At 43.2% G+C, this 18,582-nt stretch overlaps 1 protein-coding gene across 1 annotated transcript in view; it reads left to right on the plus strand.

Annotated features, from left to right (window-relative positions):
• The window catches only part of GRIK4 (glutamate ionotropic receptor kainate type subunit 4), a 202,122-nt gene that overhangs the window by 147,822 nt on the left and 35,718 nt on the right, over positions 1-18,582 (plus strand). The window contains exon 11 of the mRNA XM_063311199.1: positions 557-760. Coding sequence (XP_063167269.1) covers positions 557-760 — 204 coding nt within the window. The remainder of the gene's footprint in view (positions 1-556; positions 761-18,582) is intronic.

Genomic DNA, 18,582 nt, shown 5'->3' on the forward strand with positions numbered 1-18,582 from the left:
ACTGCTCAAGGAACAGAAATATCTGGTCCTCAAGTATTGCTGTATTGCTACCACAGGCCACTGTCATTCTGGCTAAACAATCAGGGCCGTTTGCTGCACTGGAGACATCCTTTCCCATTTTAGTCCTAGGCTGGTATATAACAGTAGCCAGACATCCTACACCCCATACTGACTGCTGCTAGCAACCATACCACCTGCATCTTGTGCATCTTATTTGTAGCTCTATTGCACCCCTCCATATTGTCCCACATATGCCAAGTGACATTTATTGCCCACAGAATCCCACTTTTCTGAAAAGATTGTCACTTGCATAGAATGAGATAACTGTCTGCCTGCCAAACCTGGGAACATCTGCTCCTTTGGATCGAGTTGGCCATCACCGATCCCGCAGATAACTTGAGAGCCGGGTGTATCTATTCCAGAGATTTGTTCCTTCCCAGAAGTTCCCAGTGAGTCCCTCATATCACCCGCCCCTGCTTTCCAATTTGTGCTAAATCTAGTGCTGTTGCAACTCCATGGCTAAGATGGGAATGACAGCTGCCCAGTTTCGATGCAGGAAAACCCTTACTTAATGCTCAAGGGCAACCATCAAGAGCTGGAAGGGAATGACCGCTATGAAGGCTTCTGCGTGGACATGCTCAAGGAGTTGGCAGATATTTTGCGCTTCAACTACAAGATCCACCTGGTGGGAGATGGAGTGTATGGAGTTCCCGAGGCTAATGGAACTTGGACTGGCATGGTTGGAGAGCTGATCGCCCGGGTGAGTAAGCCAGCCAATGCTAAAGACTTAAGGGCTATCTTATATGTATACTAGAATATTTTCCTTATTTCATGGATAGTTTCACTCTCCTATTGAAAAGCTTCCCTTGCAATGGAATGTTCACAAAATGTTATGGCAGGGACAGAGGTCTCTAAACTAATCTCCTCCTATACCCATCTTCCTCCACCTAGTGCTCTCTAGATATGTTAGACTAGAACTCCCATAATTAGCTGGCTGGGAATTCTGGGAATTCTAGACTGACATGTCTTGAGAACACTGGGGTTGGGGAAGATGGTCTTAGATGGTCATGTGCTCTGTAAGTATGGAGATATTTTGGGTATGGGAAGCATCCAAATGTGAAATCTCCCATCTGCACAGGCAAAGAGAACGTCACGTGGTAAGCATGCCATTTCTTGCTGACTTCATGATCTCTTTCAACTGTTTTATTATTTTTGTTGGTTGATTGCTACTTTGGACTGGATCTGTTATCGCTAGAAAGGCATGTTGTTGATTAGGATGGTGAGGTCTGTGGACAGTTGTGTCCATTTTGAGGGGGGACTTAAATGCAAAAGGGGACAATCCTCAACTCCTCAACTGCTCAAGCACCTGGGCTGAAATCAGGCTTCCATCATCCTCCAGGGCTTCAGGGTCAGCCATGGAGATCCCTTTGATTCTCTGGAAGCCAAACTAGTGAATTATGAGGGATCTTCATTGGTCATTTCCAAATATGATAATCTACCTAGGGTTGGGGGAAAAGTTGAGGATTGAACTCTTCATCTTCTGAAAACTCCCTATAGATTCTTTAGGGCCACCTTGTTCAAAGGGATGCAGAGGGCCACGGAGAGAGAGCAAATATGCAGGATTTCTGGAGGGATTTGAATTCAGAAATCCAAAGGCACTCTAACCACCACAAGTGATGCACAAGGTACACGTAAGGTACATTTTGTACTTTGACTCTCAAAGGTGAGCGAACAATACTTTGTTGAATGGAGCTGATTGCACCCATTCTTTCTGACCCCTGAGAGAGAAGCTCCCAAAAAAGCTAAATGAGAAATAATTGGATAGCATTTGTTCAAAATAATAATAGTTTCCGTGCAAATGACTTCACTGTCCTGTGAGTCCTTCCTATAGCTCCTTCGTAAATGTCTGAAGATCTTGGTCACTTGGCTTGAGTTCCAGACCCCCAGCTTCTTCCCCTTCCTGAATCCCATGGGCCACACCTTCAGTACAATCTTGTCACAATGTTACACTTCTTTGAAACCTGATAAAGCAGCTGTCAGGAGGCAATCTATTCTGTCTGAATAGGGACGGTCATTGGCATTAAACATCTGGTTGAGTATAGTAAGCAGCTCAAGGCTAGATCAGGGGGATCTTTAGACTGATCCATCAAGACAGTTCTTAGCTTCTGGATTATGCTGGAGTGATGTCAGGTCCTGCTCACATCATGAAAGACCCAGCCATTAATACTTGTAGTCAATTCCCCATTGTATGTTGGCGGCACGTGACGCCGTATGGCTGGGTCTGGCATGTGGCTGGTGACAATTTTTTCAGTCCTTCTAGGATTCTCGGAGGCTGTTCCTTTCCTCCCTACTTCTGAAGATGTTTGGGGAAGCTGCAGGGGTGCAATTAGTGCTGAGATGATAAGGATTGGGGAAAGAGGGATGTTCCTAGAGATGCCCATTTTTACAGGCCTCTTTGGGATTTCATCGCGAGCTCAGAAATAAGAATCATTTGACTCCTTGCTAAGTAGTTTGCCGAACACAAAGGGCATTAGTTGATTAGGAGAGCCAGTTTAACCCCAAACAAACCCAGGGCTTTTGCAGGCTAACCCTCTGGGTTAGTTAAACATGTTAGAGAGTTCACATAACATCTTTACTGCTCTCTTTCAATGTTGAGTTCTGTGCATCATGTAAATCAGGCCACTGAGTGTGGTTCCCTCTAGGCTCTCGTCAACAATGAACCTAGTTTTTTTGAAAGTGTCTCTCATAACAGGCTATAAACATCCAGCTGGTTCTTTAGTCTTTTGTTGTTGGATTGTTTGCTGATGCCTTGGGCTGCCAGCTTAAATGTTTATAAAGATGAACAGTTTTAAACCATCCTTCAAGGCTGTGAAGAGGAAGAACCACAAAGGAGTGTATGATTTAGAAAGGAGGGAAGGGATTCAGGCTTTTGACCAGATGTTAGAATATTCTGTCAAGTGGTAGAGGGCTGTTTATTTGCCTGCCTACTTTGTGAAGGTAAGAGTTTCTAGATTACCTAGAACTAATTACTGAGCTATTTGTTGCTTTGTAACAATGGGGAGAAAGGAAAGAGAAGCACATTTTGACTGGCAAGTTGAACAAATAAGCTTGCTGTTGCCATTGCATCCTGTTGCAATTACTTCCATGCAAAATTGGTTCTGTAGGTCAGAAGTATGACCTGAAGGTTCAATAAGAACTATTGAAGATCAAGGCTCTCAATGGCTACCAGCCCTCCAGCAGTCTCCAGAAGCAGATATGTGGACTGTGATTGCCCAAATATTCTCAAGGTGGCAGCCAAGATAAAGGCAGCCATTCTAGCTCAAACCCAAGCCAAATCACATCCAACTTTCTCTTTTCCAAGCGGAATACTACTGGGAAGCCTGCAGGCATAGCTTGAGTCCTGGGCTGCTCACTCAATTGCATTTCCCGACAACTGGTATTGAAAAAACTCTTGGTTGTGTGTAGTCAACTTAATTAGTGGCCACTGATAGCTTTATCATCCATGGATTTGTTTAATCCCTTTTTAAAGCCAGCAAACGTGTGGCCTCACTACACCTTGGGGTAGCAATGTCCGTTGGGTATGAATTCTGGTCTTCATGAAGAAGTGCTTCCTCTTTATGTCTCCCAAATTTCCCCCAGTTCAATTATACTCTAACATCTGGCATGTTCATTTTAAACATTAAGGCTCCATTTGTTTGGCTGTTTTTATTTGTTGGATTCTTTTTTTAAAAAAAATCCTGCTTTTCAAGTTCATGGATTGGCTGACAAAGATAAACAGTAAGACCAACTGAGGCTACAACAGACATACCACCTATGGAAAAAGGCTGAGGAAGATAGTAGAAAAAAGTAAACAGGTACAATTCTAAACTGTCCGATCTGTACCACAGTCAGATGGGGTGGAAAAGCTGGCCTCTCACTTCAGCTGTTGTGATGACTCTGCTTCCCCTCTTCCTCTGTGCTGCATCCATATTGAATGGTTGGTCAGGAAAACAGGGGCATCTATGGGGGCAGGGCTTCAACTGCGGGGCATATTGATTCTTCTGACCCTCCTCCCCCCTGCGGATACCTCTTCAAGAAAGAAAAATGCATAGCGGAGGTGGCTTCTCAGCCAAGGTCAGTGGCTGACTTACAGAAGGGTAACTGCAAGAAGGCAGCTGACTGCAGGAAGAATGTATAAGTATTTATACTCTTCCACAGTTTATAAATCCCTTTGTAGTTGTCTAAATTAGTGGCTATCCTTGTGTTTAATGGTAGCAAATTTCAAGTTTTTAGTTTTGCATTGTGGGGAGGAGAACCAACTTGATCTGCGCTTTCCGTCAGACAGTTGTGTTAATGTTGGCGGGAGGGGGGGGCTTCAAGTCAGTTTTTGACTCCTGGAAACTGCCTGGACGAGTCCCTACAGTTTTCTTGGCAAGATTTCAGAAGTGGTTTGCCATTGCCTCCTTCCCAGGGCTGAGAGAGAATGACTGGCTCAAAGTCACCCAGCTGGCTTCATGCCTAAGGTGAGACTATAACTCAGGTCTCCTGGTTTCTAGCCTAGGTGCCTTAACCACTACACCACACTGGCTCTACCCAACATCTAACTTAGGTGGTGACAACTGACATGGGAGATGCACAGAAAAAAAAGACCATCAAGAAACCAGAGGGCTTCCTTGGCACCCTTAGAAACACCCAAGGTTTTTTAGAATAATAAAGGCTCGATTTAAGATAATCCAAATGAGGCAAAATCCCACTCTCCCGCTGCTCAGACATATGCATAAAACATATGGTGGGAACTAGACCTGTGGATAAGATCGCATCCTTGAGGCCTCTTCCTAGGAGGAGATCAAAGAGATGAAGCAGCAGAAAAGATACCAGGAGCACTTGTGGAAGTCAAAAAGTGCATGCAGCTGTTATATGCACAACGATGGAAAGATCCACAAATACCTACGGTTGAAGGTTGGATTGTTAAATTAATGGATTTGGCTGAAATGGCTAAATTAACAGTTTTAATTAGAGAACATTCTGTTTCTGGATTTATATCTACTTGGCAACCACTTTTAGAGTACTTGTTTGTAATAGAAAAAAAACAATGTTTTGACTTTGGGTTTTAGTGATCAAATGGTTTCTTGTAATAGAAATAATGTTATGATAGGTTACTTAATTGTAAGAGATTAGATTTGTAAATTTATCTATATCTGTATTGGAGAAAGTCGGAAGCCACTTTCCATTTCTGTCTTCTTTCTATCAACATTTTTATAGTTTTTTCTTTTTCCTTTAGCTCTGTTTCCTATCTATTCTATGCTCTCTTTTCTGTATCTTAACTATACTCTGAAAAGAATAAAGTTTTATTTCAAAAAAAAAAAGTGAATGCAACTAAGCAGAGATAAAATCTCAGTTTTAAGGCAATCTGTGCCTTTGGGTTTTTGTTTTTGTTTTGGTGCCTTCGAGTCAGAGTCGACTCCTGGCAACTGCCAGGATTAGTCCCTGCAGTTTTCTTGGCAAGATTGCAGAAGTGGTTTGCCATTGCCTCCTTCCCAGGACTGAGAGAAAGTGACTGGCCCAAGGTCACCCAGCTGGCTTCATGCCCAAGGTGGGACTAGAACTCAGTCTCCCGGTTTCTGGCCTGGTGCCTTAACCACCCCCCCAAACCGGCTCTACTGTGTTGTTAAATACTGTATGTGAATAAGAGGTGTGTGTACTTCTTTGAAAAAACATACAAAATGTCTCTTTGCAACCCAGGACATCCAATTCTCATACAGATGATAAATACATGAGATGGAGAGCCTTAAACAGCTTACCTTAGTTTCGTCCAATCATTGACAGTGCGGAAAAAGGAGATGAAAACCAAAAATATGAGGGCTTTTTTTCTTGAAAGAGGACCATCAGACAAATGAAAATTAGGAGGCAGCAATTAATGCTGGCTGCCACAGTGCCAGGTTAATTACAAACATTTCTGTACTTCATAGGGCTTTTGTCAAAGTAAGTATATGAAAAAAGAGGCAGCAAATCATATGGTGTGCTAATTAGAATGAAATAAAAGACTTCAAGTGGAACACCCAGAGTTAGTCTTCAGTTTGGTGAGAGGAAAAAAAACCGCTTTGTATTTCCTGATTGGCTGGAAAAAAAACTTCCGTGGCATAATATTTCGAGTTTTTCTTTAAATTTATTTTGGTTTGGGCCACCATTTAAGCATGCAAATAGGAGCAACCAAAGGAACTAATTTATTCTGCAATGACGACTGATGGATTCTCGGGCTGACAAATCCGTGCAGCGTGGCTTGACATGAAAAATCTGAATAACGTCACCAGTTTCCTGTAGCATAAGCAACATTCATCAGGCCAAGGCTAGGAAGAAAAAAATCCAGGGACAAGAGGACAAATGGAAGTGACTGGAAAACATTAAAGAAAATATGTGTACTTTCTGAGAAGTAGAAGCCCAGGTCCAAAAACTAGGCAGGTTTGGAAAGGGTGTCTGGTTGGCTGGTGGGTCAGAAGTCTCTTGGTTTTGCAGAATGCAAAGCAACCAAGCTATGTCAGATCCCAGGAGAGCCGTGAAGACTTTTGAGGATGGCTGTGGGCATGGAACTGGTTTTTATATGGATAGTCTTTTAGTAAAATGGGACTTCTATGCTGGTTCTGGTGACCAACAGGGATAGCATCATCAACAGCTTTCAGTTTACTGGTAGTCCCCACTTAACAACCAGAACTGGGACTGGAATTTCGGTCACTAAGTGTTGCAGTTGTTAAGTGAATTTGACCTGATTTTACGACCTTTTTTGCAGCAGTCATTAAGTAAATCATGTGGTTCCCCATTGATTTTGCTTGCCGGAAGCCAGCTGGGAAGGTCAGAAATGGTGATCACATGACCGCAGGATGGTGTGAAAGTCATAAAAACGAACCGGTTGCCAAGCGCCCAAATCATGATCACGTGATCATGGTGACAGAGTGACAGTTGTAAGTGCAAGGGCCGGTTGTAAGCCGGTTTTTTCAGCACTGTCGTAAGTCTGAACCATTGCTAAACAAATGGTCGTTAAGCGAGGACTACCTGTACAGGGAAGTACTTTGAGGTTCCATTCCTCCTGAGTATGGCTACATTGATTCTGTAGCTTTCATTCTCCACCTGTAAAGCTGTCATCAATTCAGCAAGGGAGAAGAGGTGCCATCGGGGTAAACCTTCTAACATGGTACAGCTGGCTTTCAATATTTAGTATCCCTCTGGTGGGAGGAGATGGGTGGTGACAAATCAGATAGATAAATAAATAGTGGGAAGTGTGCAATAAGATGGTCCAGGCTTTGTCATACATACCTGAAGCAGACACTTTGAAATTGGTTGGAATGAAGTAAATCACAACTGATTTAAATATCACTGTTTCCAATGGGTTTATTTTAAGCATATTGATGCCTGGTTCCATACCACTGCCGTAAAAAAGGACCCCAAAAATCCATTAATGGCAGAGTCTAAAATTATGTAATGAGCCAGCAGATGTGTTGGAATCTGAGGTTTTTCCCTGCCACCTTCGGAAAGAGGAAAGCAACATTTGAGCATTTTTAAAGGGATGCCAGATATTCTCTAAATACTAAGTCATTGGGCCCTACAGTATATCTTTTGAATACAAGGAAATGCTGGTGTCATTGGAATCAAATCTGTCTATTCCTCTTCTTGACTGGGCATAAGAGTCTTGCTGAGTCAGAAGAATGGTCCATCCCTCTTCAGCATCCTGCTTACGGCCACAACTATCCTGCAGGCTGTGAAGATTTCTTTATTTTAATTTATCAATCAAATATATAAGGCCGCCCATAGCAGCTCCATAGGCAGCTCTTTCCTGTGGCAGCTGTTTTAGACTCTGAACCAGGCAAAATGTGGGGAGCGGGGAGAATAAAATACTGAGGGCAGCAGCAGCCACCCATGAGTAGAGAAGGTGGGCAGGAGATCATGGACGTAGGAAGGCAATATACAAAAGAGCTGTCCTAACAGTCAGGAACCACGCTGAGACGAGGCGTAGGTCTCTAGTGTTTTATTACTGCTACGTTAGACAGAAAATCCTAACAAACTGAAGAAGCGTGGGAAAAACCCAGACAGATAAACCCCAAGAATTAAGCCGGGTCTGATCTGTGTCTCTTTGAATGGCTGCTTAATTCCTCAGTACTACGCATGCGTTTTCCACCCTGGATAGGGGCCCCCTCCTGCTCGCCATCAGTACTCATGACAAGAGCTCAAACCTGAAAACAAGGCAAGATGCAGACTTGCTCTACCTAGACAAGGTGCCCCTCCCAAAAGTTGAGCTGCTTTAAAGAAACCACCCATTCCAGAGATACGGAATGATCCCCAGCTTCTAACAGTATGACAAACAGCAGCTCCAGGATCCAAAGCAAAACTTGCAAGCAGCGGTGTCCCAAGTTTGCTGCTCATTAGTATTTCAGGAGCATCATCTGTGCTTCAGTGTCCTGGAGAATCAGAGGGATCATCGTTTGTGTGCAAGTTGGTAGTTTTTTTAAGATCCAGGCATTTGCCAAGACTCTGAAGGAAACCAGTTTTTCTATCAGGGTTGTATATATTAATGCCAGCCTAGATTGTGTATGCTCAGCATGGTTAGGAGAAAGGGGCAGTGGGGGTCAGCTGCACACAGAACTTGAGGTACCTGCCTCCCATGGATGAGACGGAGCCAATCCGTCAGTCAGAGAACCTGAGTTTCAAGAATTCTTCGCTTTTCAGTTTGAACGAATCCTGTTGTGTTTTATTTTCTCTTGTGCTCTTGACGGGGTGATAGTTTCACCTGGAAGATGGGTAGGAATTCTGATAGCATCTCCCATAGCTTGATTCCCCCCCCCTCCATATATACATACGTGTTGTGGCTTTTGTTGTGTTCCAATCCTTGTCAGCACTCAGAGTCACTTGTATGAGATGGGCAGCTATAGAAATCATGTAAAATAAATACATACATTTATTCACGGCCTTTTCCCCCCAGTGTGGGTGTATTAGCCAGGTTAAGTACTGCAATCAGTTAATGTTCAGGCTGTATGTGGTTTGCAGAAATCCAGATAATTGCTCATTTAAGTAGGTGGGATAGATTTGGGTGAATGCACCCCAAATTGCTCTGGAAATTCCAGTCTAGATGCTTCAAGGCTGCTATTCCTGCAGTAGTTAATCAGTGATCTTTTGCCCAGCCTCTGGGCTAGGAGAAGGTTTCATAGAAAAGAAAGCCAGGAAATGCTGGGAATAGCAGAGGATCTCCTCTTCTCTGATACTATGCTCAAAATGGATACTGACCGTCTCTCTTCATGGGAATTCTTTTTTAGGAGATAGTCTGATAACTTGAAGTCTTCCTTTACGTGTGTGTGTGCATATGTACGCATGCTCAGGAAATGGTCATTAAGATAGTTTGACAAGCAGTCACATGGAGAATGTGACACGCTATTGCTGTGCAGGATGGGACCTAAATCAAGCATGAACTTGGTTGGACATCAGTGAGAACCTACTGATGATAGGAGTAACCACCTACATCTTCTGTTGCATTAGATTTCTCAACCTTAGCAAATTTAAGATATGCGGACTTCAACTTCCAGAATTCCCCAGCCAGCCGTTGAAGTTGAAGTCCGCATGAAGTTGCTGAAGTTGAAAAACACTGCATTAGACATTTAAGTAGAGGTTGGGGTGGCCTGGGCAAGGTGCTTTTGGAGGTCCCTCCCAACATGGAATTCCTTCCTCCCTGGCCTCTTGCAAGGAGCAAGACCCTTGTCTGAAAGTCAGTTGGCGTCCCCAACAGGGCTCTTGCGTTTTTATGGAAGACTGGGAGACCGTTTTGACATCTCTTAGTGCCCTGATAGTTTTGTCTTTCCGGGATGACAAGGCTAGACAGAGAGATGTGTTCTGCTTAAACCCTTAATGGTCTTTGCTTTTTTTTTTTTAATCTCTCTTTCTTGCTCATTTCCCAAAAGGGAGATATATCATCTCACCAGTCGATGCACGTCTAAGGCAGTGTGACAGCCCTTTCTTTCACACCGATGTATTAGAATGACTCCAGCTGCTTTTGCCGTTGAGCTTCTGGCTGTGCTCAGCAAGGCCTATTTCACACTGTCACGTTCTGAGGGGGTTTCGGCAACTAGTCCTCCCTCCCTGTCCCAGTCCTTGAGGAACCAGGGAGGCTCTGGGGGAGATGTTCCACCCAGCAACGACGAAAGAAGCCCAATTTATTTGTTGCATGTTATTCGTCTTTGGAAAGAGATGCCAGGCAAGGAAACCAGCTTTGTCAAGCCCCATGTAACTTAATTAGCTGGAGCTCAAGCTGTTGCCTCGCCAAGAACGACCCTCAAATGCAGCCCAGTTGTTATTTATGGCTTGTTTTGGCAATGCTGCCAGGCAGGAGGTGCTCCAGTCTAAGGGAAGTTCCTACAGGGATTGATAGGGCCTAGAAATACAGTTCTGAGTGCTGTTTTGCAAGAGAAAACATAATCTAGATTAATAGAAGGGCTCACGGAAAATGAAGAAGGCAAGGATGCAGGAAAAAAGGAGTCCAGGATGTCAATAGTGTGTGTATCCTTTTGTATTAGATTGTTATGGCCCCTTCTCTTTCTCTCTCTCCTCCTCTTACATAACCCTAAATAATAATAATAATAATATAATAATAATAATAATTATTATTATTATTATTATTATTAACTAAGTAGGTATTAAGTAGGCACCAACAATTATACTCAAAGTATTCCAGGTAGATCTTTATTAGTTTAGCATATACTTCTGCATTTTATCACCACATTTTAATTATCAAAACGTTTTAATATAATAGTATTTTAATACTCCATTAGACTGCCACACAGCAATATAGCTTTGTACTTACTTAACAGTTAAGCATTTATTGGAATTCTCGCTGCTTTACATACCCTAAATATGGTTTGAGCTCCAGTTCTTACCTGCTGTTTTCACTTTTCCAGACTGTTTAATTCTTGTTGGTGTCAATTGCTCACTACCTTTATCCACTTCCCTTTTCCCCCGGTAATATTGTTGCTGAATTGCACCTACATCTGGTCATCCACCATGATAAAGCATTTGATTTGATTTGTTGTGGCTCTAATAATCATCAGCGGAGTACAGCAGGGTGCTGATCTGCTTAAAATATATAGCAAAGCAGAAAATAGATACAGCATGCCTTTTTATAAACGTAAGGGTAAGGACGAGGACTTGGGATCGCTGGAGGCATTTCAGTGCCCTGAGCAAAGTGTTAGACTCCTTCAAGCTCAGCCTCTGCTTGGGATGCTTCTTGCAGGTTGCAGGGGTAGAGAGCCATGTAGATGGCCTTGAGGGAAATATTCAGAAGCAGTTACAAGAACAGAAAAGGCAGAAACATTTCTTAAGCCCTGGGAAAAGAGGTAGCATTAGGAAGAGGCTAAGGCCCGGTCCTGTCCGGGGTATAAGAGGGAAGGGAAGAATACACAATCAGGCTTGCAAGATTCTGTCAATAAAGCAGTTGGGTCTAGTGGTGAAGGCAACGGGCTAGAAACCAGGAGACGGTGAGTTCTAGTCCCACCTTAGGCATGAAAGCCGGCTGGGTGACCTTGGGCTGGTCCCTCTCTCTCAGCCCACGACGTTAGGCTCAGGCGACAAGCCAGTCGGTCAGTTCCTGTCGCAACCAACAGACCAACATTCGATTGATCCGAAAAAGCAGACCCTGCACCCACAGGAAAAAAGGAAGGAAGAAAAGATAGGGCATTCCCACAGAACTAGAGAATATAAGGTTATATGAGGTTCTAATGATTGTGAGGTTGTAAGGATAAAATGTAAGAATGGGAGAATTATGGATAATACCTTGAGCTTCTTGGTGGAACTGCAGGCTAAAAATATTAAATAACAGAAACAATAACAATAGGACATTATAATAATAGAGAGCCAGTCTGGTCCTGGAGACCAGGAGACAGTGAGCTCTAGTCCCGCCTTAGGCAAGAAAGCCAGCTGGGTGACTTGGGACTAGTCCCTCTCCCTCAGCCCACAACATCAGGCTCAGGCGACAAGCCAGTCGGTCAATTCCTGTCGCAACCAACGGATCAACATTTGGTTGATCCGAAAAAGCGGACCCTGCCCCTGAGGAAAAAATGCTAGGAAGAACAAGAAACATCTCAATAAAGCTTAGTTCTAGGCTTCTTCGGGAGTCTGTTTCCTGATCTGGACATCCTTGAAGGGCCCTTCCTTCCCACCTATTCCCATTTCTGCTCTGTGCCAAGAAAACTATGCATTCTCTTTCTCTCTCTTTTTTCTCTAGTCCTGGCTGTTTGGGGGCAAAATGGCAACCAGGAAATGCAACGCACATTTGTGCATGAAGATTTGCACATTGCTAATAGTGCACTTTTGTAGGTACTTTCCTAATATACACATTTTTCCCCCTTAGGAAATTCCCCTAAATTTTGTGCCTTTCCTAAGTAGGTATTGCATGGTCCACACTTTTACCTAATATGTGGGCATTGTTTTATGATTGTCTGAGTTGCAAGCTGCACCACAAAAATATGAAAAGTGTAGATTTCAGTCTGCAATTGTCAGGCTCCCTTCTCTTGGTTCGCCTGCCATTAGAAGTTACACATGTTAGCTGCCTTCACACATTCACCACATTCCAACCATCTTGTATTAGTTTCACATTCCTTTGCCTCAGACATTTAGCCAAGGATGCTTTGCTGCTACTGATAAGGCACCTGCTTTAACGAACTGCTGAGATGGGAGGGGGGAACTCAGGAGTGAGAAACTGTCCTTACTCATGACAGAAACAGCCTGTTTGCGAGGTGGGGGGGAGGGATGAGATCAGAGGAGGGAAAGAATCACTTTGAATGTCTTGGCACCAAATCCTCACTTGGAGCTTTGGCTACTATCCTGTGTTAATCAGATCCTCAATAAATAAATAATTCTTTAAGCTTCCTGATGGACTGTCGGGAGAATTTCTAAGTTGGGATCTTGGTACTGGGATCGTCACAGCAAATGATACTCATTTCACATTATCCAAGTCTGTACATGAAGGGGACTTCAGCAAAGGATCGTTACCTTGTCGTGGTGCTGGAGCTTGAGCACTCAATGATGCCATGAGCTAAACCGTGAAGGGCCACCCAAGACGGGAAGGTCATGACAGAGAGGTCAGACTAAATGCGATCCCTGGGGAAGGTAATGGCAACCCACCTCAGTATTCTTGCCGTGAAAACTAAATGGATCAGTACAACCAGAGATATGTCGGTATACCATCGGAAGATGAGACCCCCAGGTCGGAAGATGGTCAAAATGCTACTGGGGAGGAACAGAGGATGAGTTCAACTAGCCCCAGACGTGATGACGCAGCTAGCTCAAAGCCGAAAGGACGGCTAGCGGCCGACGGTGCTGGTGGTGAACGGCGAATCCGATGTTCTAAGGATCAACACACCATCGGAACCTGGAATGTAAGATCTATGAGCCAGGGCAAATTGGATGTGGTTATTGGTGAGATGTCAAGATTAAAGATAGACATTCTGGGTGTCAGTGAACTGAAATGGACTGGAATGGGCCACTTCACATCAAATGACCACCAGATCTACTACTGCGGACAAGAGGACCACAGAAGAAATGGAGTAGCCTTCATAATTAATAGTAAAGTGGCTAAAGCAGTGCTTGGATACAACCCAAAAAATGATAGAATGATCTCAATTCGAATTCAGGGCAAGCCATCTAACATCACAGTGATCCAAATATACGCCCCAACCACAAATGCTGAAGAAGCTGAAGTAGAGCAGTTCTATGAGGATCTGCAGCACCTACTGGACAACACGCCTAAAAGAGATGTTATTTTCATCACAGGAGACTGGAATGCTAAGGTGGGCAGTCAAATGACACCTGGAATTACAGGTAAGTATGGCCTGGGAGAACAAAACGAAGCAGGACACAGGCTGATAGAATTTTGCCAAGACAATTCACTCTGCATAACAAACACTCTCTTCCAACAACCTAAGAGACGGCTTTATACATGGACTTCACCAGATGGACAACACCGAAATCAGATTGATTACATCCTTTGCAGCCAAAGGTGGCGGACATCTGTACAGTCGGTAAAAACAAGGCCTGGAGCTGACTGTAGTTCAGATCACGAACTTCTTCTTGCACAATTTAGGATCAGACTAAAGAGATTAGGGAAGACCCACAGATCAGCTAGATATGAGCTCACTAATATTCCTAAGGAATATGCAGTGGAGGTGAAGAATAGATTTAAGGGACTGGACTTAGTAGATAGGGTCCCGGAAGAACTCTGGACAGAAGTTGGCAGCATTGTTCAGGAGGCGGCAACAAAATACATCCCAAAGAAAGAGAAAACCAAGAAGGCAAAATGGCTGTCTGCTGAGACACTAGAAGTAGCCCAAGAAAGAAGGAAAGCAAAAGGCAACAGTGATAGGGGGAGATATGCCCAATTAAATGCAAAATTCCAGAGGTTAGCCAGAAGAGATAAGGAATTATTTTTAAACAAGCAATGCGCGGAAGTGGAAGAAGACAATAGAATAGGAAGGACAAGAGACCTCTTCCAGAAAATTAGAAACATCGGAGGTAAATTCCAGGCAAAAATGGGTATGATCAAAAACAAAGATGGCAAGGACCTAACAGAAGAAGAGATCAAGAAAAGGTGGCAAGAATATACAGAAAACCTGTATAGGAAGGATAACAATATCGGGGATAGCTTTGACAGTGTGGTCGGTGAGCTAGAGCCAGACATCCTGAAGAGTGAGGTTGAGTGGGCCTTAAGAAGCATTGCTAATAACAAGGCAACAGGAAACGACGGCATCCCAGCTGAACTGTTCAAAATCTTGCAAGATGATGCTGTCAAGGTAATGCATGCTATATGCCAGCAAATTTGGAAAACACAAGAATGGCCATCAGACTGGAAAAAATCAACTTATATCCCCATACCAAAAAAGGGAAACACTAAAGAATGTTCAAACTATCGAACAGTGGCACTCATTTCACATGCCAGTAAGGTAATGCTCAAGATCCTGCAAGGTAGACTTCAGCAGTTCATGGAGCGAGAATTGCCAGACGTACAAGCTGGGTTTAGAAAAGGCAGAGGAACTAGAGACCAAATTGCCAATATCCGCTGGATAATGGAAAAAGCCAGGGAGTTTCAGAAAAACATCTATTTCTGTTTTATTGACTATTCTAAAGCCTTTGACTGTGTGGACCATAACAAATTGTGGCAAGTTCTTAGTGGTATGGGGATACCAAGTCATCTTGTCTGCCTCCTGAAGAATCTGTATAACGACCAAGTAGCAACAGTAAGAACAGACCACGGAACAACAGACTGGTTTAAGATTGGGAAAGGAGTACGGCAGGGCTGTATACTCTCACCCTACCTATTCAACTTGTATGCAGAACACATCATGCGACAAGCTGGGCTTGAGGAATCCAAGGCTGGAGTTAAAATCTCTGGAAGAAACATTAACAATCTCAGATATGCAGATGATACCACTTTGATGGCTGAAAGTGAAGAGGAACTGAGGAGCCTTATGATGAAGGTGAAAGAAGAAAGTGCAAAAGCTGGTTTGCAGCTAAACCTCAAAAAAACCAAGATTATGGCAACCAGCTTGATTGATAACTGGCAAATAGAGGGAGAAAATGTAGAAGCAGTGAAAGACTTTGTATTCCTAGGTGCAAAGATTACTGCAGATGCTGACTGCAGTCAGGAAATCAGAAGACGCTTAATCCTTGGAAGAAGAGCAATGACAAATCTCGATAAAATAGTTAAGAGCAGAGACATCACACTGACAACAAAGGCCCGCATAGTTAAAGCAATGGTGTTCCCTGTAGTAACATATGGCTGCGAGAGCTGGACCATAAGGAAGGGTGAGCGAAGGAAGATCGATGCTTTTGAACTGTGGTGTTGGAGGAAAATTCTGAGAGTGCCTTGGACTGCAAGAAGATCCAACCAGTCCATCCTCCAGGAAATAAAGCCAGACTGCTCACTTGAGGGAATGATATTAAAGGCAAAACTGAAATACTTTGGCCACATAATGAGAAGACAGGACACCCTGGAGAAGATGCTGATGCTAGGGAGAGTGGAGGGCAAAAGGAAGAGGGGCCGACCAAGGGCAAGATGGATGGATGATATTCTAGAGGTGACGGACTCGTCCCTGGGGGAGCTGGGGGTGTTGACGACCGACAGGAAGCTCTGGCGTGGGCTGGTCCATGAAGTCACGAAGAGTCGGAAGCGACTAAACGAATAAACAACAACAACATGAAGGGGAAATATAGAGTAAATTTGTGCAGATTTTTTTGTGTTAGGCATCATACTGACAAATATGAAAACTAGCCTGTTAGAAAGCAGATATTTCAGGTGGTAGTAAATCTGTGGCTTTCTGCAAAACGCTTCTCAATGGGGGTGATAGCTATTGAAAGCTGAGATGCTGTGTAATGCTACTCAAAGTACAGCAGGATTTTGGAAATAAGTGGAGCTGGTGCATTTGAAACACTAAAAATGTATCAGGAATTATAATTATCCCAGAAGCAAAATCAATAAGTGAATGTCAAAGGGTTGGTTTTTTTTTTAATGTTCTGGTGGAGAGTCATAGAAACTTTGAGATTTAGTTTATTTTAAAAAAATGTTAGGTTAAAAATTCTCACTCCAGCAAGGGAAAATGCAGAATTCCCTACATGGGCTTTCTTGTTGATTTATCCCAGACATGTGAATAGGTGTAAAATATAAATGAACAAGAAATAGAATCAGATTGCATCCTGTCTCTACCCAGGGCTGCCAGAGCAGGTAGGATTTTGGAAGGGTAAGGGTGAAGATATTCACTGTAGAGGAAAAGAAGGAGTAACTGGTCCCCACACTGTATGTCTATAGCTATGACTTTCAAACCCACATGCAGGGAGATGATGTCATTTTTTTATAGTCACAATGAGCCCATGAGGCTGGTGGTTGGTTGAATCCCCCAAGCTGCCTAGTTAGAAAATGTGCTGTTTATTTATTTAAATTTGTATCACCACCCATCTCCCCCAATGGGAGACTCTGGGCAGTTTACAACAACAGCAACAACAACAACAACATAAAAACCTAAATTACAGTCTAAAAACATAAATAAGATAATAAATATAATTCTTCATATCTAATTTAAATTGTTCTTTCAATTGAATATACATAAACCAATAACACAGATGTCCATCTTTTTCTAATTCTTCTCTAGTTTTCATTATATACTTAGTCCCCTCAAACTTTAATAAATCTGAATATTTTAACCATTTATGATTTTCTATCTTTTCTCGCCTTGCAAAGGCTTCTTGGGAGGAAATCCATAGTGGTAGACTTGGTGTTAATATGGGCTTATATTTTTCCCAGATTCTAAAAATAGACCATCTGATGCAATGGTTGTTAAACGCTTTGTTTGCTTTAAGTTAATTATACCATAAAAACCCATGCCATCTGAATTTTAGATCATGTCCTATGGCGCCAGCCACCCCCAGGTGGAGCTGTCACCCTCCCCGTCCCAAGCGGGGTGGCAGAACCAGGTCTTCAGTTTCTTCCAGAAGGCCGGGAGCGAGGAAACCTGTCTCAACTCCAGGGCATGGTATTCCAAAGGGCAGGCACCGCTGCAGAGAAGGCCTGCCTCCTGGACCCCGCCAGATGCAATTCCTTTGTTGATGGGGTCCGTAGCATGCCCTCTCTGCCTGGCCGGGTGGGGCGGGTCGATGTTAGGGGGATGAGACGGTTCCTCTCATATATCCAGAGATCCAGAGATCACAACATCCTATCCAAAGTGGGAAAGAAGACAGTCAGGATTGTGGCAAAAATGGGGTGGGAATGCGTTTGGAATTGCAGTGCTCATTGATGCTTTTCCTCCTGATTCATCTTCCCTAGTAAAATCCAACAACTAGCTGCTGCTTGTTGTCAGCCACAGAAGCTCCACAAGGAACTTTGAGTTGGCCCAGGAGTGTCTGCAGGTCAAGATGGAAGCTCCATGGCATGTGTGACGCCCATAAAAACAGGCAGAGTTTTGATTGCACGATTGTGGACCCTATCTTGACGTTTTGGACCACATCCTGTGGATACCCCTGATCAGCCCCTGTCTCTCAGCCCAACCTAATATACAGGGTGGTGGTTGTGGGAAGAGCACTGAAGGACGGAGTACTGTGTTTGCCACTTTGAATTCCTGTAGGAAAGGCCGGTTATAAATCTAATAAACCAACAGAACAAGTAAGGAGAAAGTGTTCTTAAAGCCAAACTTGAGCATATTCTCAAGATAGTAGTAGAAGAGGAAATGACTGTAGTTTGAGACAAATTTGACTCCACTGTTGGAATTACTTTATACAATGCCCTTGCTATACATAATGCATTACAGAATTGAGGATATATACAGTGTGTGTGTGTGTGTGTGTATATATATATATGTGTGTGTGTGTGTGTGTGTGTGTATGAATGATAATGATTAAAATATGTGCTCTGAGGACCTTAATCTCTATTGTTATTCATCTTCAATCTAAATTTAAACTTCTTAATAGGACCTAGCAGAGATGAATGAGAGGACTGGACCAACCCCTTAAAAAAAGTCATAAATAAAATAATCTAAAAGCTATTATCTGTAATTTTTTTGCCATAAAATGTCACTTATATTAGTCATTTAA

This window comes from Candoia aspera, chromosome 9, assembly GCF_035149785.1.
Source record: "Candoia aspera isolate rCanAsp1 chromosome 9, rCanAsp1.hap2, whole genome shotgun sequence".
In the NCBI taxonomy this organism is placed as follows: domain Eukaryota; kingdom Metazoa; phylum Chordata; class Lepidosauria; order Squamata; family Boidae; genus Candoia; species Candoia aspera.